Below are 25908 nucleotides of genomic sequence, written 5' to 3' on the forward strand. Positions count from 1 at the left end.
TAAATAGTGCACAAGAAAACAATTTCTTGCCGTTTAAAAGCTATGGAGACGATCCAAAAGTGTAGAAAATGTGACACATGAAAAAACGCTCATTTTTTACCGGTATACCTGGTACTGTGAACCGCGTAGGTGGGAATGTGACGGCATGCAAAATGCATTGGAAACCTCATATTTCTTGAAGGAAGTATTCACAAAATAGATAATAAATATTCTGAACAATAATTTGGCCGAATCTGCCCAAAAATGGATCTGGAAGATGGATTTGTGTTTATCCAAGATAATGACCCCAAGTATGCGTCCCATATTGTTAAAGAATACTTTACTATACAACACCAAAAAATTTGTAATATTTAGTGTTTAAACCAATAATTTTTATTTTTAGTGCACAAGTTTGTTTTTTGGCTAAGTGAAATGAACTTTTTTGTTTTTGTTATTTATTTCCCTAAATGGAAATAAATCTGAAATAATTTTCTTTCTATTTGGTAGCTTTATTTTTACATATATATTTACTTCTTATTTTTCATATCGTTTCACAATTTATTTCAAATCGATTGGTGTACCTTTTTTGCTGACTGTATATTAATACGTCACACATTTTTGGGTACATATTGTGGTCGCACGCGGGAGTTATTCGGGGTAAATTTGGTATCAAACGAAAGGTCATTTTCTGTAGATATGGCGAATCGTATTTTGATGCATTTTTAGTGGAGAAAATTGCACTTTTCTAAAATTACTGACGTTGTTGTGTTCAGGTTGAGAGTATCTGTTGTTTGCTTTGTTGTGGCGTGAGTACGTGTGTGTACATTGTGTTTGGCTTTTGTTATGCTGAGAGTCACTCGGAGAGCAATTGCTAAGAAGAATAGAGTGAGTTGAAGTAACACATAAATTTTTTTCTGAGTCAATTACGAAATTAATTAATTATTTAGTTGAAATTTCCTGAATCACACAAATGAAAGAATCAATCACAGTTCTAATTGGACATTAAAAAATACTTGATTAAAAAATGTATTGATTTCATAAGAATATTTCAATTAATTTTTTATTTGATTCAATTAAAAATTCAATCGATGTTGGTTGCAAAACTCAATTTTTTCACTAAAAACGTAACTATTTTCAATTACTTTCTTAACTGGCTTAGTGTTTTTAGTTTGATTAAAAAATTGATTGTTTGAAACAAATTTTTAGTTAAAAATTAAAAAAAAGTCCCATCAATTCTTTATTTGACTTAGTCTTCCCAATTTGATTAAAAAGTTCATTGTATCAATTAATTTTTTAATTAAACATTTTAAAATGTTCTATCATTGACTTAATTAACTCAATGTTTCTATCCTGATTATAAAGTTAATTGTAATTTATTAATTGAAAAATCTTTCAACTTCAATCAACTTTTTAATTGGAAATATTTTGGTGATATTTTTTGCTATGAATGGGAGCCATACGAATCTATTTTGTATAGTAATCTATGGTAATAGGAGTGGAAAGGCATTTCATTACCCTGTTTGGTTTAAGATCGATATTATGTTCACCTTATCGCGATAAAATAGGCATTTTTCGCGCTACTTTTCTTTAATAATTCAAAAACAAAAAAACACTCGAACTTATATTAATAGTTGCACTCATCCAGCTGATGCTGCAAATAATATTATTTCCATAATTTAAAGGATATGCGACATACGCATATGGGAAGGTAGATGGAACTTATTGTTGAAGAATAGCCCCATTTTACTGCAAATTACTTAACTGTGGGTAGATTTGTGTTACAATGACTATATGTCATTGTTTTCCAAAATCAATGAGTGGGTGCATATATACTATGGATCGTTGGGTCGAAAACCTTTGTACTTAGTACCCTACATTCTGTCATTATTTATATTCATAATTTATTACGAATATATAAAAACCCGCACCATTTTGTAAAACCGGTAGGCGGTATTTTTAAAATTAAATAACCGACATAACCGGTCCAACCGGATTTTCCCCAAAGTTGCGAAAATGATTAATTTAATATTGTTGAGAAAACTTGCGTAGTGTTGAAATGACAAGAATAATTAAAAACCATCACAAACATATGATTTGAAAAGGCTCGAAATTAGAAGTCATTGACCACATAGATACTGCAATTGCATTCTCAAACCCTTTTACAAATTTACGCACAACGCAATTCTAATGTTGATATGTATGTTTGATTGTGCATATGCGTATGAATATACCTATTCATATTCTGCGCTCCCGGATATGATGTTGTTGTTCTGCAAAGCAATAATGCGTGCGCAGGTAAGTAACTGCAAGTGTTGACAACAGGAGTGGGTGGCGACGCACAAGCTGCTGGCTATTCACATTGCATTGAAGAGGGCAGGGGATGCATTCACTGCAAATGAAGCTGCATATGCAGATTAGTCAAGTGGACAGGCAAGCAAAGTAAACAAAACTTGATAATTAAGTTTTTTAAGCATAAGACGATGATGAAGTTTTTGTTATTTGATGATTTTTTGGTTGAATTTGAGAGCTTTATAAGAAAGATGACATTATTGATTTCTGCATGCATTTTTCGTTGGGAAAATGAATATTTTCGCCAACAAATATAAATGAAGGAAAAAATACTTCGATATTTAGATAAACATTAAAATGTTGGATTTTTTGGGTTCCATTTGCTTTTTGTGCATATTTCTGAAATGTTATATTAAAGACGGGGTTGAAGTGTCCCAACTAAGAATTTTCTTGTATATCCTGGATTTAGCTTTCGAAGAATCATTTTGTTTTTCAAAATATTCACAAACAGAGCACATTTTCTATAGAAAGGTACACTAAACTAAGTCGAATAATAATAACGTAAGAAATATCATAGATTTTGTTGACAAAATATGCGCTCCTAATTGAACAAGCACGATTTGCTTATAAATATTTCATTGAAATATCTCTGGGATTTCTTTAGAAAAGCAAAGTATTTTATTTGACATCTTGGACGAATACAATGTTGGAAGTGTTCAGAAACGAGGTGCAAGTACGCAGAAAATACATTCGGGAAGTTTTCTTATTTCAGTTTACATCGAAAATAAAAAAACCGAAACCCGGTTTTTATGATATTAAAAACACCGGTTCTACCGGTCCACCGAAAATGGGATTTTATACAAAACCGACAATCAGTGCAAAACGAAATCGGCCCTGTTTTCACCGACCGGTTTTGATCACTCTAATATTAACAGAAACATATATCATTGATCGATTATTCTAGAAAATGGAACTTAAGATATTTTCGTGAACATTCCAGATGTTTATATTCTTTTCAGTGACCTTTCATTAGCTTTTACATTTAACCATGTGAGAATTTACCTATTTGTGATTAATACCCTACGCCAAAAAATATTACGGAAATGTGTGCAAATAGATACACTTATCAGCATATGATACTACTTTGCCATAAAAATTTCATGTAAATCCGTTCAGTCTTTCCCATGTTTATATATGGTGGATATACATATATATATATATATTTTTTTTTACCAAATGTCCTATATTTCAGATTGGATTTTCAATACTTGGGTGCTGAGACCGATTACTATCAACAGAATTACCCATGCTGTTGTGATCCAAACACATCCATGAAGTCATATATGCATAGAAGTTTACCATCAACTCGAAATATGCCATCATCGAAAAATATCTTGCAATCCAGTGACGATCTCACTATCGATAAATACAGATTAATAGAAGACCCAACCAATTTCAGTGATCATTCTGACTCAAATAGTGAGAACGGAAACCAAGTACTTAGAGAAAAGGCTGCCAATAACAATGAAGAGTCAACGGATAGGAGTTGGCTTTATGACACATTTGATACAACTGCCGCTGATTGTTCTGGTGCTTATATGGATTCTATTGCCACCGTAGATTATAAACGATCAAAGTATTTCGATGAAGCAAAATTGATGAGAACGAGAAAATCAGTTAGAAAAAGCCCATGTTTGCTAAATGGAGATCAACGTGACCATATGAATACAATCTCTAGCCGTGAAAATCATAATTCGCATCTCAGTCGTAATCATGCTAAACTGGATGAAAATGGACAAAATTTGCCTGGATTGGAATCACCTGCATCATATAAAGGTAAATCCTCTTCCTATGCTCTATATATTCCCAGCAAAACTCTCATTACCAAATAATATTGAGGTAAATAAGTTCAATTTGGTTAATGTTTTTTTTCGCTTAACATAGAAGAGTTATTTCTTTGACGTAAAGATATTTTCCTTGTCCTAAAGTCGATAGACGTTTCAATGAAATCGTTTTGTTCTTTTAGTTAACTGATTCAACTTATAAGTGGGTGCCTTCATATGAAAGAAAATTTTGTTTAAGTAAGGCCAACTTGGCTTTAACAAAAATTTAATAAAAAACTTTTCAAAATTCATTAAAACGTATATAAATTTGCTGTTGTCGTTGTTGTTGTAACAGTTTTAATGTAATTTCATCCAATTTGTTCAATGCTTTGGTACTTCAGCTGGTGTCCAGATCTAGGAACTCTGCGACAAGGGTGGGGTGCGTCCAGAGTGATCTGGTGGTGAGTCGGATAGGTTTAGCTGGGCAAGCAAAAAGGTGACGAGTGTCATGTGGCCCTTGGTTACAGATGGGACACACGTCAGCTACGCTGCTATCAATCACTGATAGGTAGGAATTGAGGTGGCTGCACTTGTCTGATCTTAATTGGGCTGCCTTGGGAGGTCTCTTTCCTCCGGTGTTATGGACGGTGGTCGGACTCCGAGAACAGGATTAACCTTGTAGCTTCTCACCGCTTCAGCTACAGTATCCTCATGAATCCTGTTCAGACCTGTCTGATATGCTGCCTGATCTAGAGGCTCACTTTTGTAACGCTGGATCTCGGGCTCTAGAAGATGAAGATCAACCCTTACATTCCTGGGTGGAGGTTGCCTATCCACAAGATGGTGATTTGGATGACAACTTCGATAGCAACCCAGGAGGTACTGCTTTGACAACATGTAATTGTGTCGGCGCACCGAGATGATCTTGGTCTCCGCATAAAGGTGATCCAGGGATGTTCTGCGGAAACATCCTGTTGCAGTTCTAAGGGCAGCGTTCTGACATGTCTGGATGTTATTCCACTGCGTGTCGCTTGTCTGAGATGTCCACACTGGCGCTGCATAGTTTACCACTGACCGGCCAATTGCCTTATAGGCAGTCAACAACGTTTGTTTGTCCGCACCCCAAGTACTGCCGGCAAGTGACTTGAGGACCTTGTTTCTACCGCGGAGCTAGTTACAAATTGCAGTGGCGTGGGCAGACGACTTAAAAAGGCTGTCGAATGTGTCCCCGAGTAGTTTGGGGTAGTTCACTGTCGCCATCGACTCTAACGTTCAACTGCCTACGTACTTCCGCCGTCCAAGTAGTGAACAGTGTGGCTGAGGATTTGGTGGCGGATATCCTAAAATTTCTAGCAGTGAAATAACCGGTAAGATCAGCAATGTAGACGTTTAAACGATCGTATATGTCATCATATGATACAATCCCGCATATGATACAATCTCGACGCCGTCAGGAGGGGTTGGAATTGAGGACATGTAGAGATTAAAAAGTGCCTGAGATATTACCCACCCTGGGGAACTCCCTCTTTAAATCTACGGGGTTTCCACTTCTTGTCCCTGAATTCCACGTACGACTAGCGTCCGCACAGATAATTCAGAACCCATCGCTTGGTTCCTGCCGGTATGGACGTATTCTCGATGTCCTTGAATAGTGTGGCATGGTTGACCGTATCGAATGCCTTCGATAGGTCAAGCGCCACGAGGACCGTCCTGACCGGCTGATTGAGTCCCATATTAATGTATGCTGAAATGGCATGCAAGGCTGTCGTCGTACTATGAACCTTGCGGAATCCATGTTGATGGTGGGCAGCTGGAAAATTCTCCACAAGACTGGGGAGGAGTAGTGCCTCAATTGTTTTGGCTACTGGCGAGAGAAGGGATATCAGTCTGTACGATTCACCCATGCTCGAGTGTTTGCCTGGTTTCACTAGTGGAATCACTCTACGCATTTTCCGGACATCGGGTATAATGAGAGATTCTAAGGACAAATTGAAGAGTCTGGTCAAGTACTCAACTCCCAGTATTCCCAGATGCTTCAGCATTAGCATTGAAATTCCGTTGATGTCCAGCGCATTGGATGGTTTTGCGCTGTTGAGGACATTGGTAACTTCGGCTGTGGTAAATTGTGGTGGGTCATCGGCTCGGAGACCACGTATGCGACGAGTGGCTCTCCTTTTCGCTCTATCACTCTCGGGATGCTCGACAAAGTGTCGGTTAAAGTATTTAGCGCATCTCTTCGGATCAGTCACGGTCACGTCGCCAAAGGTGACTGAAATCCCATCATCCCTCGTAGCGGGGTTCGAGAGGACTCTCACTGTTGACCACAATTTACCTGTTCCTGTGCTTAGGTTACATTGCTTCAGGTGCTCTAACCATGTGTTCCGCTTGTGCTCGTCGACTATCTTACTAATCTCTAGATTCAGTTCCCTGATTCTAGGGTCAGCAGGGTTAGCGCGACGGCGTTCATGACGGTCATCTGCGAGTCCCGCCGCTTCAGCTGGGAAGTTGGGCTTCACTTGGGCAATTCGACCAGCGGGTATAAAGCGAGCGGCTGCTGCGTTGATGATGTCCCGGAACACCCTCGTGGCAACATGAACATGAGATGGGGACGGTAGCTAGCGGCGATCTGTATATTCTCTGAAGCCTTCCCAGTTGGCTTTCTTTTGGTTTATTAACGTCCGGCGTTCAGAGGTTATGAAATCGAAGGGTCGGTTACTGGTGAGAATTATGGGGAGTTGGTCTGATCCCAATGAAATGACGGGTTGCCAGGAAACGTCATTTATCAGACCCGGCGATGCTAAAGATAAATCTGGCGAACTGCTACAATCACTCATAATTCTCGTGGGGGCCGCTTCGTTCACCGTGCAAAATGTGGAGTCATCTATCTGCTCTGCCAAAGCTGTGCCTCTCTGGTCATTACCCAGGAGAGAATGCCAAAGTTCATAGTGGGCATTAAAGTCCCCAGAACCAATCGGTTATGTTCGCACAACAGCCACTCAATGTTTGGGCTATAACCTGGAGCACAACTACCAACCGGCGGTATATACACATTGTATAGCTCTATCTCGGCAGCCCCAGACTTGACTGATACCCCCATACTTTCCATGTAGGGGTCACAAGTCTCTGGCACAAGCGGGATAGGCCTATACTACACGGAACGGTGTAATATGAAAGTCAGGCCACCACTTCCACCTCAAGTGCGATCCTTACGCAGCACATTGTATCCATCACAATGGCGCAAGCTACAGGCCTCATTTAGCTTCGTCTCTTGGATCGCCGCGACCCTGATCTTCCGATTCATAAAATCTACTATCTCGCTAATCTTACCACGGAGCCCGTTGCAATTAAATTGTAAAGATGATGCACTATCCGGAACTGGTACAACAATATTGGGTGTTAGATGCTGCGGTAGAGAATATTGTTGTGCGGGAGATGTCGGGTGGTCGCATAGTCCGATGACCCACTGCTGCTATCACTGGCTTAACATTCCGTAGCGAGGTTAAGCCGGAACAGTTCCGGAAGTGCACCCATTCCAAGCACCTGTTACACCTCACCGAAACCGAACGATGGTGTATTTTGTTTCGGCAGACCGAGCAGTACTATGGCCCGAGGTTTTCCTCTATCCCGGCTCGGACCACAAGCGAACGCAGAAGGCTCCCCGGGATGCACCTTCTCCAACACATATTCTCTGGATAAGCAGTTTTCACCAAAACCCAGTGTGAGTTATTATATTCAGATCTTCATATAAATAAATTTCGTACCAAGTCCACTAAAAAGGCATGCCGGATTCCAAAGAATTTGTCTTTATCCTAGTGATTTTGGTATTGATTTCGAGCCAAAGCAGCGGAGAATTGAAGAAAGGATATATCTTTATAAAGTTGAATTTTTGATTCTAGGAAACAAATTTTAATTTATCCGTTTTCAGCTTTTTCTCTACGTGCTATGAAGAGAATATTCTTGTCCAATAAGCACGAATACCTATTGTAGTAATTTGTAGTTCAAATAATAAATATTGTAATAATTTGTAGTTCTTTCATGGAAGTCGAATCACTTGCTATAAGGACAAAACAACTTCATTCAAAAGTTTATGCATTTTGGACAAATTCATTAGGTTTCCTTGAATCTGACCATACAACTACATTTGATGCTAGATACCAGGGCTGTGGAGGTGGAGCCTTGGAGTAGGAGTCGGAAGATTTTGCTGGAGTCGGAGTCGAACTTTTGCTCGACTCCGGCCAAAACAAAATTTTAAAAACACTTCATATTTTTTTTAACTAAAGAAATATTTACGAAAATTTGATTCCGTTGAATTCTTCAATCTTCAATGAATAAAGGTTACACTAGAAGATGGGCTGAATCGATCCACTTCAATTCCCACTAGCTTAAGTTTCTATTTGTAACATTTCGAAATTTCGTTTTTAATTTTATTTTTCTTTCTCAATTTTATTTTAAGACGATATAGCTATAGCCGAGTAAGTCTGTAAGCTTCACGCTTACATATACAGAGATTTGCTTTTTCTTGGGCGTTTAGGTTAGGTTATACTGGTCTGGTTTTGCCAAAAGGTATTTTACTTTTTGCCAGCCTGACATCTGCAAGTCTTTAGGTATCCAAAAGAAATATGCAAAATATGCCACATGTCGTTCCAGATTTTGATATAGCCTCACATAAACAGATTCTTAGCACATCAAAGCCACCACATTCATTCGATTTGACTAAAAGTTGTATCGTAGGTTTATTTTGGGGCCAATTTAACAATGTTAAATTTTGAGCAATAAATTACAAAATATAGTTTCCCATTTGTTCCAAGATATTTCCAACTCTTAATTTCTTTTTATTTGCATTTTAATGTGTCGAACCAAACGCGTAAACGACAAGTAGTGACTTAGCGCCGTCAATGGTTTGATGTTCTCAGCAGCCAATTTCCTATCTTCCTAAGTATATTGTCTTTGATTGTACTGGTGCTTTGTTTGTTATCAACAACCAGATGACGTATGCTATGATTTTCAAGATTTTACTGGGGAAAAATCTCTAGCAAAAACTTGCAATTTCTCTATCTGATGACTGTCAAATGTAGTCTCTCTCCGGCTCTCTTTTTACTGGCTTTTTGGTATAAACCATAGACTATAGACTTTAGATAGATGAGCCATGAGTGTCAAACTATTTTTGACAGTTCGGAAGATTAAGAATAAACGAGAAAAATAAGAGCACGCTTACAATCTCTTTCGTTTTCCTTTTTGTAGTTTGCCAATTTTACACAAAATTAGAACGTGTATGATGCAACAGAGGATTTATAAATAAATTAATATATTAAAAGTTCATATTTAAACAAAAAATTGTGACCAAAATCGCGAAAATACGAAATTCAATTTTGAGCAGCATTGCTCTTTACGAACAACACAAAAGCAAATGCACGAAAATTAATGTTTGGGACTGACTCTTTACGAAAAAATCAAAACGAAATGTCAGAAAATTAATTTTTGGAACTGACACATTTTTTTAAAGAGAATAGTGGATCATCTATGTATTAAAGGGTCTATGGTGTAAACGAACGACTTCCCTTTCTGGTATAAATGTTCTTGAGTGATAATAATTGACTTGGTTTCAAATAAAGTTCGACATGAGATGTAAGAAAACATATCTACTTTGGCATTCGAGAAAGATTAAAATTCCATTATTACCTTTTATAGATGGCGGTTATGGCCCAAGTGAGTCGATTAAAAGCTTTTGAAATTGTCTACTGGAGGTTGAAGTATAACATTTGGGGTTTTCTTTTATACACACAAAAAAATTTTTTGATTTCAATCACGAAAATCGCGGATTCAATCATTTTTTTAATTGAAATGTCTTCAATCACGAAAATGATAGTATCAATCGCCCATTTTGATTGAAAACCAACACGATTTTTAATTAAAAATTTAATTGACTTTTGTCACGGAATCAATTAATTGTGTGATTGAATCAATTAAAAACGTGATTGATTTTTAACATAAAATTCAATCATAGTTTTAATTGAATCAATTAAAATTTTAATTAATTTCGCGACAAAAATCAATCAAGTATTTGATTCATTTAATTAAATAATTAATTGAAATTGGCTATAAATTTCGATCAAAAAATTTATATATTGCGACCTCAAAATCGTATTTAGTTTTTTTTTCTTTTGAAATAAAAGAAAATATGCGTTTCTTATAAAACATATTTAATATTTTATTATTTTTTTAATTATGCAATAGACAGATAATTTTGGTTCTTGTCATTTGTATTTTGTTCTAACATAACTTACAAATACAACTACTATGAAAAAATAAATTATATAAATCATTATCTTCCTTATAATAATAACCGTGTTAGCATGTTCCTTCTAATATGTAGATGCGCCTAGATTTCCAATAAATCAGCAGCCTGTAAGCTAAATTAGTTTTTCTGAAAGTAAACAGAATAATTCGAATTTCATTTTGTTCAATTAAAAGTTAATTTTGTTAAACATTACCTGCATAGAATATCATGTTCAATTCATAGTTCCAGGTTGCAGATTTATAATCTTCTTTTGCAGTTGTAGTCTTTTAGCATAAAAATGTGTATTAAGGAGCTCGGTAATTTAATTTTAGTAACAATTCCTTTCCAAAATTTCCACACATTAAAAACGTCTATTAAAATTTGAACCAATCAAAGACAAAAATAATGGGAAAGCAATGTAATATTTGGTATTATATTGATGATACTTTGCAAATTCTGGAAATAGAAAAAAAATATAAATGGAAAATACATATATTTATTATTTTCGGATATTTTTCATATTTTTAAATCCAAAAGAAAGAACTTTTTACCATTACATAATTCAGCTCATTAGTTTATATACCAGATATACTGCTCTTTACTTGGGTTCAAACTGAAAAAGGCAGGTATAACAAAAATGCAATTTAATGCCAACGCTACTTCGCAACTTCAAGGTGAATCTTCCACCAAACCCATACCGCTCTTGGTTTTAAGAAAACTAGGAGTGAAAAAAATTTATAATTTTAAAAGATCAATACGGTACCCACTTTTTTATTGCAAACATATTATTATATATTTGATAAAATGATGGAGTTGATGGGATTGATTGGTCAATTTCACGAAATAAAATTAGTCACTAAAAGAAATGAATAACAAATATATTATTTTAGTCCGTTTAATGTAAACAGGCTTCAATGGAAAACGGTATTCACATTTCACAATTTCTTACCTTCAATAAACGTAGATTGTTTTCCATTTTTTACAATGCCACAAAACACAAACACAGGTAATTTCAAATGCGTTCTGTCATATATTTTTTTCAAACCTTTATCACGTGGCCGTTTGTTGTTGCACACTTTATTTATTTCAACCCTTGGCTATGATTTGTTGTTGCGTTCAAAATATTTATGCACACATTTTGAATGCAGCAGACAGAATGTCGCCAATCATGTTTTTCAATTTACGCGAAAAACAAAAACCCAACCGTTCGTTACGAGTTACTTCCACAGACTGATCTCTCCATCATACATTGTTGAATAAAAACCCATTCTCTTGTTCTCTTTTCGCTCTTTCCATTGCTCAAAATTATTCAGTTTCAATCACAAAGGTGATTGGATCAATCACATGTGTAATTGGAAACGGAAAAAATTTCAATCACGTTTGTAATTGAAAATTATTTCCGAATTGATTAAGAAATTGATTGAATCAATTAATATTTTAATTGGAAACGTAACAAATATAAATCATTTTTTTAACTGGTTTTTATTCGGATTTGATTAAATAATTAATTGAATCAATTAACATATTAATTGAATCCGTTTCCAAATTCAATTAAGTGTTTAATTGAAAAATTTTTGGTGATAATTTTTTGTGTGTAGTCGGGACATTTTTTTTTGCAAAAACCCCATAATTCAATTTTTCTAGCATCTCGACCATTCCATAACGTTGATTGCTGACAATCACGCTCATCTTTGGGTCATCTGTACTTTGAGACAATCCTACTCTCTAAGGTACGAAACCGTCGATCATATTGTTGTTGTTGTTGTAACAGTTTATTGTGATTTCATCCATTTTATGTTATACGCTTTGGTACTTCAGCTTGTGGCGAGATCGAGGAACTCTGCGACTAAGGTGGGGTGTGTCCAGAGTGATCTGGTGGGAAGTCGGGTTGGTTTAGCTGGGCAAGAGAAAAGATGACGCGTGTCGTGTGGCTCTTGGTTGCAAATTGGACACACGTCAGCTACGCTGCTATCAATCACTGATAAATAGGAATTGAGGGGGCTGCACTTGCCTGGGCGGTGGTCGGACTCCAAGGATTAAGCTTGTAGATTCTCACCGCTTCAGCTACAGTATCTTCTGCTGCTTGATCTAGAGGATCTCTTTTGTAACGCTGGATCTCGCGCTCTAGATCAGGGGTAGTCAACCTTTTTTTACTTACCGCCCACTTTTTCAGCTCGAGCGATAGAAAAATATTTTTTCCGCCCACCAAATCCACTGTGTTGTTTATTGATAAACTGATTTTATTTATTAGTTTTTTATTTTCATTTTGTTAAGTAATTTTAGTTAAGTGTAGTGAAATATTAAGCATTTAATGGGATCTCTGAGGCTGATGCTGCCAAATTAAATATTTAATATTTGGTTCTATTTTCGTCACAAACTAGCGAAGGTCTCCTCTTTCAGAAATATTAAGGCGGTTTCATTCCTTTTCATGATGTGGTTAACAGCACTAAATCCTGATTCAACTAAATATGAGGTAGGTAAAGGTAGTAATAATTTGAATACCTCTTTCCACATATTTGTATATAAAAGAGGTATTTTTTATGTTGCCACAACTTTCATTATCTGCCATTTTCGAAACTCAGTCACATCGTCTGTGTGTGTAAATAGTAAAAAATGAATTTGCGTTGTAAGCTTCTACATTTACAGCACGTTGTCTTTTAAATAAAACTAAAAGCGATAAGACAGTTAAAATATATAATACGAGGGCGGTTCGGAAACTTCTTAGCCTATCAATGAAAGAGAATAGTTAGTTTTGAAATTTTTTTTAGCTGTAAAGTCCGCAATTTTGAACCGATTTCGATGATTTTTTCTTAACTGGTAGAACAGTCAGCATGCGTGTGTAATTATCTTTTACGGTTCGAAAGATATAGGCCCCACAATTTTTTTTTTCAAAATGTTGACAAAGTGGGGTCAGTATTTTGAACCTCCGTTTTTCAATGGATTCGTAATTTTTCTTCTTAACTGCATTCCCTACAAAATTCTACGAATCCTAGAAGAAAAAAATGTGTACCCATGTGCTTTAGATAAAAAGTTGTAAAGTCCTCAAATTAGAATTTCAAAAAATATCGAATGTTGACCTTTTTTTTTTGGAAAAAAGCACATACATTCTTTCTGTCGTAACATTTTTTATAAATTTCCCCAATCTTTTTTTACTTTTCTCTTATAGGCGACCATATAAGGATACGTCTTAAGCTTTTATCGGCCATTTTGGTCAAGTAGTATATGGGTTATTATCCTCCCAAAATCGGCAATTTTTCAAAAAGAAAAAAATTTGTTTTCAAAAATTCTCATTCGGCAAGGCACCGATTGCCAGTAAACAGCTGAGAAATATGCAAATTACAAAAAAAAAAATAACGTTTTTTCAATATATGTCCCCACTTTAGAGATTTTGGGGATTTTTTTATACCAATTTTGGGAATGGTATATTCAGCAATATTTCTTAAAACAAATTTCCCTGCAAAATTCAATAAAAATCATAATGATATCACAATTAGTTCAAAAGTTATTAAGGTTTCAATTCATAGTTTTAATTCCCAAAAAATCGGAATTTTTGAAAAAAAATTGTTCCGTGACCCAAAAACTTCAAAGTTTCGTTTTTTTGTGCTTTATCATTGCATATAAATAAAGCTCTCTCAAATACCTTTCCAACGATGTGTTATATTTATACCCGTGCTTAGCCAAATGCGCCAAAAACTTGCACTAAACGTCACTAACTCGGGTAAAATAATGCATTTCTGCAAATGTACGTTTGTATGGGGGCTATACCCAAATCTAAACCGATTTAAATCAAACTTGACACACTTAGCGATACTATCAAATATACTTCTTGTGCAAAATTTGAAGTAAATCAGAGAAAAAATCTGGCTTTAGAGCCATATATGTGCATATCGGGCATAAGATGTATATGGGGGCTATATCTAAATCTGAAACGATTTCAACCAAACTCGGCATGCGTAGGTAAGGTTAGGTGGCAGCCCGATGTATCAGGCTCACTTAGACTATTCAGTCCATTGTGATATTATTTTGTAGGTTAGCATGCGTATATATATATATATATATATATATATATATATATATATATATATATATATATATATATATATATATATATATATATATATATATATATATATATATATATATATATATATATATATATATATATATATATATATATTTATATTTATATATATATATATATATATATATATATATATATATATATATATATATATATATATATATATATATATATATATATATATATATATATATATATATATATATATATATATATATATATATATATATATATATATATATATATATATATATATATATATATATATATATATATATATATATATATATATATATATATATATATATCTGTGGGAGTATCTAAATCTGAACCGATTTCCACCAACACACTTGACTGTACTACTAATTAGACTCCTCGTGCAAAATTTCAAGGAAATCTAAGCAAAACTTTGGCTTCTGGGGACATATAAAATACTGGCAAAATCTGGTGTTGCTGCAGAAGCCAAAGTTTTGCTTAGATTTGCTTGAAATTTTGCACGAAGAGTCTAATTAGTAGTACAGTCAAGTGTGCAAAATTTCTAGGATTCGTAGAATTTTGTAGGGAATGCAGTTGAGAAGAAAAATTACGAATCCACTTAAAAACACAACTTCTAGGTTCCACATACTGACCCCACTTTGTCAAAATTTTGCAAAAAAAAAATTACTTGTAGGGCCCATATCTTAAAAACGGTAAAAGATAATTGCACACGTAAATTTTTTTGTAGAGCTTAACAAGTTCTATCCAGCAAAGAAAAAATTATAGAATCATTCAAAATTGCGGAGTTTACAGCTAAAAAAAATAATTCATACCCCCGAGGTGACCAACTTTCAACGCCTACAGGTCAGCTCGTGGTCCCATTAGGTACCCACAGATTGGCAAACTTAGAGGAAAACACTTCAGCTTTCACACACAGAAAAAATTATGTTGCTATCTTTATCCGTTACAGAAAAGTTACAGAATTATTTCCAAAGCGATTTGGAACCACTGTGCGACGCTTAAAATTCATTTAATTTCGCTTAAAACTATCCAAACAAGCTTGAGAAATGTTAATTTTTATGCGTTTTTGATCGACTGTTAACAAATGCGACACACATCTTGCAGAAAGTTTTTTCTTGCAGAAAGTTGCCACGTCCATTTAATTCTTATCTAGAGCATGTAATTGTCGCAAAAACCATGTATTTTGTCATTGTAAAAAAATTTTTGAGTAGAGAAAAAATTATGCTGGCAATAAGAATTTAAATGGTTCTCAAACGCCGCAAACATGTTCTATTATTTAAATGATAGAATTTGAGACCATTAAATGGTTGGGAAAATCATGTTCCTGCACGCAAAGAAAAAAAACGTTTGGAAAACGTGTACCGAAAACGTTTTTCTTTTGTTAGAGTTTTTTGAATTGCTTCGAAAATTTTAAACTTTTATCACCAAAAAAATTCGTTTGTTACAAAATTTTTATTTTTTCAATAAAAAAAGTTATTTTTGAAATAACAACACAGTCCATTTCGTTTATATCAAACACTGTTCTTTTCTGACTTTAGGTCTTTAATAAGACACATTTTACAGTTCAAAATTTAATATAGTACAATGTAATGTTGAACATTTTTTCGGAATCTTCCGAATATATCTGGAATATATGTAAAAAAAAAACAAAAGCAAAAAAAAAACTTTGGCCGAAGCAGGGATCGAACCCACGACCCTTGGCATGAGAGTCAGACGTAGCTACCACTGCTCCACGGTGCCAAACTAACTGTTTGTTTCTGTTAAATAAACTTTGTTTATTCGGTTCGTGGGCGCCGCAAGCTATGCTATATAAATATAACTTATATGGATATTTATCTATTGATGACCATAACAGGTACATAGCTCAGTGGTTAGTGTGTTGGCTTACAATGTGCATGGTCCGCGGTTCGATTCTCCGTCCAGGCGAAGGGTAAAAAAAAATTTTAAAAATTTATAAAATCGTATAATTTCTTCTACATTGTTGGTATTACAGGAAAAGGTGTTAAGAACTAAAAATCCTCGTGGATGTGAGAAAGATGTGAGAGACAATGCAATTAGCAAGAAAATAATGTTTTTTTTTTGAGCTAGTCTTTATGAAATTGGTTTTACATCCTGGAAAAGTATAAACGTTTATCACAAAAAGTATATACTTTTCTTCCAAATACACTTCCTTACAGCGAAAAGCAAATGAGAAACGAACTTTGTTTGTCTAAAATTTCGTTTGGGAGGAAAGAATTATTTTTTTGCGTGTGACCATTCAATTTTTTGACTTTTTGCAGGGAAAAAGTATTTTTATAGGTTACGTATAGACATGTCTACAGCCATTTCATGACCATAAAGACCATGTACATTTTTTTCGTGATCATTTAATTTTGTAACTTGTTCGCAGTGAAAAGAATTTTATAAAAACATTGCGCAGGTACACACGATTTTCATTTTGCGTGTCAGTCGTTTGTTGATTGTTGCTTGGAATGGACGCTGAATACGGAATTACTGTGTTTTGTGTTAATTTATTTATTCAGAAGTGGCACGTGGTTTTATATGAAGAAAAAAAGGGAAGTGTAATTGAAAAATTTATCTGTTTTTTGTTATGCATTTTGCTAATGGTATCATTTATTATACCCTCCACCATAGGATGGGGGTACATTAACTTTGTCATTCCGTTTGTAACGCATCGAAATATTGCTCTAAGACCCCATAATGTATATATATTCTGGGTCGTGGTGAAATTCTGAGTCGATCTGAGCATGTCCGTCCGTCCGTCCGTCTGTTGAAATCACGCTAACTTCCAAACGAAACAAGCTAACTTGAAACTTGGCACAAGTAAAGGGTGATTCTTTTGAGGTTAGGATTTTCATGCATTAGTATTTGACAGATCACGTGGGATTTCAGACATGGTGTCAAAGAGAAAGATGCTCAGTATGCTTTGACATTTCATCATGAATAGACTTACGATCTGCCACAACGTCGAATTTTCAGTGAATGGACCCTAGAAAAGTTGGCAGAAAATCCGCTTTTTTATCGACAAATTTTGTTCAGCGATGAGGCTCATTTCTGGTTGAATGGCTACGTAAATAAGCAAAATTGCCGCATTTGGAGTGAAGAGCAACCAGAAGCCGTTCAAGAACTGCCCATGCATCCCGAAAAATGCACTGTTTGGTGTGGTTTGTACGCTGGTGGAATCATTGGACCGTATTTTTTCAAAGATGCTGTTGGACGCAACGTTACGGTGAATGGCGATCGCTATCGTTCGATGCTAACAAACTTTTTGTTGCCAAAAATGGAAGAACTGAACTTGGTTGACATGTGGTTTCAACAAGATGGCGCTACATGCCACACAGCTCGCGATTCTATGGCCATTTTGAGGGAAAACTTCGGAGAACAATTCATCTCAAGAAATGGACCGGTAAGTTGGCCACCAAGATCATGCGATTTGACGCCTTTAGACTATTTTTTGTGGGGCTACGTCAAGTCTAAAGTCTACAGAAATAAGCCAGCAACTATTCCAGCTTTGGAAGACAACATTTCCGAAGAAATTCGGGCTATTCCGGCCGAAATGCTCGAAAAAGTTGCCCAAAATTGGACTTTCCGAATGGACCACCTAAGACGCAGCCGCGGTCAACATTTAAATGAAATTATCTTCAAAAAGTAAATGTCATGGACCAATCTAACGTTTCAAATAAAGAACCGATGAGATTTTGCAAATTTTAGGCGTTTTTTAAAAAAAAAAAGTTATCAAGCTCTTAACAAATCACCCTTTAGTTGTTATTGATGTAGGTCGGATGGTATTGCTAATGGGCCGTATCGGTCCACTTTTACGTATAGCCCCCATATAAACGGACCCCCAAATTTGGCTTGCGATTGCTCTAAGAGAAGCAAATTTCATCCGATCCGGTTGAAATTTTGTACATGGTGTAAGTATATGGTCTCTAACAACCATGCAAAAATTGCTCCACATCGGTCCATAATTATATATAGGTCCCATATAAACCGATCCCCAGATTTGACTTGCGGAGCCTCTAAGAGAAGCAAATTTCATCCGATCTGGCTGAAATTTGGTACATGGTGCTAGTATATGGCCTCTAATGACCATGTACAAATTGGTCCACATCGGTCCATAATTATATATAGCCCCCATATGTTTATCACCATATTTGACCTCCGGAGCCTCTTGGAAGACCAAAATTCATCTGATTCAGTTGAAAATTGGTACGTGGTGTTATTATATGGCCTCAAACACCCATGCAAAAATTGGTCGAAATCGGTCAATAATTATATATAGGCCCCATATAAACCGATCCCCAGATTTGACCTCCGGAGCCCCTTGGAAGAGCAAAATTCATCCGATTCGGTTGAAATTTGGTATGTGATGTTAGTATACGGTATCCAACAACCATGCAGGAATTGGTTCATATCAGTCCATAATTATATATAGCCCCCATATAAACCGATCCCCAGATTTGACCTCTGGTGCCCTTTGGAGAAGCAAAATTCATCCGATCTGGTTGAAATTTGGTTCGTGGTGGTAGTATATGATATTTAACAACCATGCCAAAAGTGGTCCATACCAGTCCATAATCATATAAAGCCCCCATATAAACCGATCCCGAGATTTGGTTTTGGAGCCTCTTGGAGGAGCAAATTTCATCCGAGTCAGTTGAAATTTGGCGCATTGTGCTAGTATAGGGCCGTTAACAACCATGCCTAACTAGGTCCATATCGGTCTATTGTTATATATAACCCTCAGATAAATCGATCCCAAATCATATAGTCTATATAGTCCCGATATAAGCGACCCCCATATTTCAATTCTGGCTCTCTACGTACCATGCAAAAGTCCATGTAATTATTTGTAGACTTACCTTTACATAACTTTTTTGTCTAATATATACCACATATGGACTAACTCACAATTTCGAAAACGATGTTAAGAAGTTTTAAGATAACACAACCCAAGTAATTCGATTGTGGATGACAGTCTTTCGTAGAAGTTTCTACGCAATCCATGGTGGAGGGTGCATAAGATTCGGCCTGGCCGAACTTACGGCCGTATATACTTATTTTTATTTGCAGTTATGTTATATGATGTCTGCGTTTGTACATTTGATGGGCACGAAGTAAATATGAAATGATACTTATTGTTGAAATTGAACCAAAATAGAGTGTGTAAAAATAGGTGATGTTTGTTTGCACGACGTTATTAATACAAATAAACAATGAATTGGTTTATAAAAATAAAAACAAATAAATAAAGTTAATTTAGTGTTTTATTTTGTCAGTGGCGTCTTTTTTTCGACGACGAAAAAAGTTTTTTCATAAAGATCAAAATATTTTAGGTTGTGAGCATGTTCTTTTAATTAGAAGATAAACATTTTTGACGAATACCATAACATTTTAGATCGTGACCATGTTCACTGAGCCAACATGGTTGCAGTTGAAAATGTTACATGGTCGCCGCAAGAATAGCTCCTATCATATTATTTTACTCTTCGAATATGATCGTGACAATCATGTTTCTTCTCTGCGTGTTCACGCACTTTTATTCGTCGATCATTTAACACCATATCATGCACTTTGGCCACAATTTCTATTGTTGTTGCTGTTTTTGGACGTCCACTACGTGGTTCATCTTCAATACTTGTACGACCACGTTAAAATTCAGCAACCCAATTTTTTATTGTTGTATATGAAGGAGCACTTTCACCTAACACATTCACCATATCATTATGAATTTCTTGTCCCGATAAACCTTCTTTATGTAAATATTTAATGACAGCACGCATTTCTAATTTGTCCATTGTAAAAAAATTGCGGATGCGTCTTTTTTGAACACCTGTTTCTATATGAAGGAGTTGCTAGATCGAAACAAAATTTATCATGTGTTCATAACAGAAATGGAAGTTTCCAAAACACTTAACTTTTTTCTGTTTATACCGCGCTTTTTGTGCTAGGTTCAGAAGTTTCCGAACTGCCATTGTATGCTTAGAAAAATCTTATCACCCACCATCCGTATCGCCCATTAGTGGGCGGTAGAGACCAGGTTGACTATCGATGCTTTAGATGATGTATATCAACACTTACGTTCCTGTGTGGTTATTGTGTATCCATGAGATGGTGGTTTGGCGATAACAACCCAGAAGATACAGCTTTGACAACATGTAGTTGTGTCTTCGCACAGGGATGATCTTTGTCTCCACATAAAGGTGATTCAGGGGCAGCGTTGTGGCTAGTCCGTATGTTATTCCACTGTCCACACTGGAGCTGCATAGTTTACTACTGACCGGCTAATTGCCTTATAGGTAGTTAACAAGGTTTCTTTGTCCTCACCCCAAGTACTGCCGGCAAGTGGCTTGAGACCTTGTTTCTACCACGGAGCTTATTACAAATTGCAGTGGCATGGACAGACGACCTGAAAAGGCTGTCGAATGTGACCCCAAGATCATGGGGTAATTTGTGGTCAGAATTGTTTCGCCATCGACACTAATATTCAACTGCCTGCGCACTTCTGCCGGCCATGTACTGAATAGTGTGGCAGAAGATTTGGTGGGGGATATCCTCAAATTCCTCGCAGTGAAATAACTGTAAGATTACCGATGTAGACGTTTAAACGATCGCAGATGTCATCGACATTGGGCCCAGATGCCAAGATTGTACAATCATCCGCGTATGATACAATCTCGACGTGGCGTGGAATAGAGGATAGGTAGAGGTTAAACATTGCCGGAGATATCACCCACCCTGGGGAACTCCCTGTTTCACTCTACGGGGTCTTGATTTCCTATCCCTAAATTCCACATACGACTGGCGTCCGCACAGATAATTAGTAACCCAACGCTTGGTTCCTGCCTGTAGTGACGTGTTCTCGATGTCCTCGAAAATTCTGGCATGGTTGACCGTATCGAATGCCTTCGATAGGTCAAGCGCCACGAGGACCGTCCTGTGACACGGCTTGGGCGGATTAAGCCCCTATTTATAAATGCTGAAATGGCATGCAAAGCCGTTGTCGTACTGTGTACTTTGCGGAATTCATGTTGATGATTAGCAGCTGGAAAATTCTCCACAAGGCTGCGGAGGAATAGTGCCTCAATTGTCTCGGCTACTGGCGAGAGAAGGGAAATCGCTCTATACGATTCACCCTTGCTCGAGTTTTTGCCTGGTTTCAGTAGTGGAATCACCCTACCCATTTTCAGACATAGGGTATACTGAGCGATTCTAAGGACAAATTGAGGAGTCTGGTCAACTCCAGTATTCCCAGATGCGTTAGCATTAGCATAGAGATTCCGCCAGGGCCCAGCGCTTTGGATGGTTTTGCGCTATTGATGACATCGGTAACTTCGGCTATGGTAAATTGTGGTGTGTCATCGGCTCGGAGACCACGGATGCGACGAATGGCTCTCCTTTTCGCTCTATCACAGTCGTTTGAATAACGTGGCGCATCTCTTCACCGTCACGTCGCCAAAGGTAACTGAAATACCATCATCCCTAGGAGCGGGGTTCGAGAGGGCTCTAACTGTTGACCACAATTTACCTGTTCCTGTGCCTAGGTTACATTGCTTCAGGTGCTCTAACCATATTTTCCGCTTGTTCTCGTCGACTATCTCACTAATCCCTAGATTCAGTACCCTTATTCTAGGATCAGCAGGGTTAGCTTCGGCTGGGAAGTTGGGCCTCACTTGGGCAATTCGACCAGCTAGAATGAAGCGAGCGGCTGTTGCGTTGATGATGTCCCGGAACGCCCTTTGGGCAACATGAACATGGGAGGGGGACGGGAGTTAACTGAAGCGGCGATGTGTGTATTTTCTAAAGCCTTCCCAGTTGGCTTTCGTTTGGTTAATAAACGTCCGGCGTTCAGAGGTTATGAAATCGGAGAGTCGGTTAATGGTGAGACTTATGGGAAGGTGATTAAAGTCTCCTAGAACCTAGAACTAGAAGGTTATGCCCGCACAACAGCCACTCAATGTTTGGGCTATAACCTGGAGCACAATTACCAAACGGCGGTATATACACATTGTATAGCTCTATCGCGGCAGCCCCAGACTCGACTGCTACCCCCATACATTACATATAGGGGTCACTAGTGTCTGGCACAAGCGGGATAGGTCTATACTGCATGAAACGGTGTAATATGAAAGCCAGGCCACCACCTCAATTTCTTGTGCGATCCTTTCGTAGCACATTGTATCCATCAGCATGGCGTAGGCTGCAGGTGTGATTCAGCATGGTTTTCTAGATCGCCGGCACCCTGATCCTTTTCCGATTCATAAAGTCTGTAATGTACACAACTGAAATTCGTTGTAGATGCATGTCGTATCAAACTATATACATATAGTCGCATCTTGGAACCGGACAAGAAATTGGGCATTGGGAGCCTTTTGTTGGTCTAACTCTAGTCGGAAGGGGGGTTCGTGTCCTACTCCAATCTGGCCTTGTTCACAATACAGGAATTATTTTAGACTCCCATTTACTTTCAGTTACAAGGATACAATTAATTCCAATTAGCAAAATTAAATATGGTGCAAAACAAAAAAAAATACCTTCCTAATAAAAACTATGAAATCTATAATTGTTACTTGAAATGACCTTAAAAATAAAACAGACTCCTTGATGACAATGAGTCTGAGCCTCATTACCCGCGCCATCCTATGTCCTACCGGCAATAATATTGCATAATTCGTAGGGTAGTTCAAGTACAAACAAGAACTGTATAAATTCCTAAAGTTGTTCAAGTACAAACAAGAACTGTTAGATGTTGGACATAGGGTACTTGAACCGTATGTCGATGATAATGATGCAAAATGCCAATTTGATCTAGCATGATGTTTATTTTCATTCAAGTTATTTATACTAAATAACTGATGATTAGTCAGAATACTAAGTTAACATGTTGGATATGTAGCCTATGCTATGTCAGTGACTTAAATAATATTTATGCTGACTTAGTATATTAGTTTAATGAACTAGTGCAGCAGAAGTCGACAACCTGACCAATTATTGTCGGTGAAATTTGATTCTTTATTTAAATAGGTCGGCTGTTGACTTCTGCTGCTTACAATGCAAATGATATTTAAACATATATGCTCTATAATATAGCAGCGTAAATGCTATTTACTATGTAATTAATTTTAATTATATTTATGTTATATCCTATAGCAGTGTAATGCAACTGTGTTCTTGAACAAATATTTTAGGACCCCTTACTCTAATCACACCAAGATTATAAACTTACATCTTCGTAAGAAACGTCTTTAAACACCTTGGAGATTCATTTTTAATTATACAGATATTTTATTCAGATCATTTCCATTGGTATACGTCATAATTCAGATTCTATATATAATCAGTTTTAATTACTATGTTTCTATTACAAAAATTGTAAGAAATCAATCAATGAAATAGTAAACAAGGAAAAAAACTTACCACCTTACTCCGCTCTCGACGAAGGCCTCCACTCGAACGTTGGATAATGGACTCTATTTATGATTATTGTACAACAAACGTACACTGAAGAAAAATGGTTTTTCTTTTATCGTCATTTGTTTAATTCATTACTTATATATTAAGAGTTTAATTGTTTTAATTGATTATTTACACCAAACAATTTTAAAATTTTGCATTTTTATGTGACGATATGAAAATAAAAATAAAAAAAGTTATGTGTAATGTGTTGAAATGGAGTGTTTTTACTCACATTGAAAATTTTAGATAAAGTAGAATAAAAATTAGTTAATATAATCCTTGACGGGTGTATATAATTTTTTATAGATTCCTCATAAATTTGGTATATATTTTACCTTAACTTATAGATAGAATTCCAACTAATCAATAAACGTGCTACTGGAAAATGTGAGTGCATCATGTGAGGGAGTTTTTAGAGACATTTTGTGTATATCTCGTATGATTGTTTGTGTTTGTTATTGCGTCATTTATGCTGTTGTTGGTTGTTTTGATTCTAGGGACAATGGAATGTTCCTTGTGTGTTGTTGGTATCTTTTGTGGAGAGAGTTGTTTTCTTGCAATAGTGAGATAAGAAAGGGTCGTGTGTGTGTGTGGAGTTGTTTTTCTTTACGGCAGGTATGTATCCTTTATGACTATTTGTGTCTTTGAGTTTTATTGCTGCATTCAGTTCTGTTGATACATTTATGAAGTGCACACGTGGATTTAATTTTGCAAAATTGTACGTGCGGTATTGGTGTTTATTAATGAAAATACATTTATTCGAAACATTTTAGAAACTGAGAAGTGTATGATGTGATGTTAGAGTAATCAAAAACGCTTTTTGTTGATAAAAAAAACAAATAACAGATTAAGGAACTGTATATTTCTGATAATAGTTTAAAATTAGTGCGGATTTTTAATTGATTTACATAAAAAATACACAACATGAGTGGTAATAGGATGATCTATATTTATTCTACATCTGGATCACAGGTTGGAGGTGCAACCATTTTTTTGAATCTATAGTTTTTATGTTACAGCAATTCCTACAGGAGAGTACTAAGTTCGAGGATAGCCGCTATTAAATTAAATTAAAAATAAATCACTAAGAAAAGTTTAAAATTATACGTCTTCGATACAAATTTAAATATAACTTGATGGAGAATAGCCCAAACCAAGTTTTTTATAAAGATTATTTTTTTTAGCCTCTAAACTCGAACTTAATATCCACCTTAAATACTAAATGCTATACTGACAAGTGGAAATTATGTCTAATTTTATAATATTTTTTATTTCAAATACACTGAAAAAACAGTGAACCCTTTTCCATTGCAAAATGAACTAAACTGTATTAATATTGACCATGATTTAGCCCTTAAGATTTTTTTCAACTTGTCTAGTTTATAATTCTCTTAAATTTTAGTTCATCTATAACATTGTATGTTAGTTCATTTTTACAACACCATCAGATTTATATACCCCTACCAAGTTAAAAAGTCAGTATTATTTTGGTTTACTTGCTTATTTTTTGGGAAACCCGATAATAAAAATTGGTTAACAGTCTCTTTAAAATTAGAGGTGTGCACGTGACACGAAATTGTCGTGACTCACAAAAATTTTCGTGATTCACGCGTGAGTCACGCTCATGGCAACGGCGTGAGTGTGCGTGAGCGTGATTAACAAACCAAAATATCGTGCGTGAGCGTGAGTCACGAAAATATTATCTTCGTGAGTGTGCGTGAGTAAAGATTTACGCTCACGAAAATAATCCTGCTCACCAACATAAAACGCTTAAGAGTTAAATTCATTTACACTTTTAGTGACACCTGGGATGTTAAGAGTGTAATAACGCTCTCGATTTTAATAATGCTCATGTTTTCAGACGCGTCGCTAAGGTAAATTACTCAAAAAATTGTTCGTGAGTCACGATATTTTTCGTAAGTCACGGTATTTTTCGTGAGTCACGACATTTTCGTGCGTGAGTGTGCGTGAATACAAATTTTCTTTTCGTGAGTGTGCGTGAGCGT

At 36.0% G+C, this 25908-nt stretch overlaps 1 protein-coding gene across 10 annotated transcripts in view; it reads left to right on the forward strand.

Annotated features, from left to right (window-relative positions):
• The window catches only part of TTLL4A (Tubulin tyrosine ligase-like 4A), a 673269-nt gene that overhangs the window by 148004 nt on the left and 499357 nt on the right, over positions 1-25908 (forward strand). For all 10 annotated transcript variants that reach the window (XR_012719464.1, XR_012719465.1, XR_012719467.1 and 7 more), the window contains one exon: positions 3521-4104. Coding sequence is in view for 5 of the 10 variants with exons in the window: in XM_075295709.1 (XP_075151824.1) it covers positions 3521-4104 (584 nt within the window). In the remaining 5 variants the exon portion in view is untranslated. The remainder of the gene's footprint in view (positions 1-3520; positions 4105-25908) is intronic.

Source organism: Haematobia irritans, chromosome 2 (genome assembly GCF_050003625.1).
Source record: "Haematobia irritans isolate KBUSLIRL chromosome 2, ASM5000362v1, whole genome shotgun sequence".
NCBI classification, from domain to species: Eukaryota; Metazoa; Arthropoda; class Insecta; order Diptera; family Muscidae; genus Haematobia; species Haematobia irritans.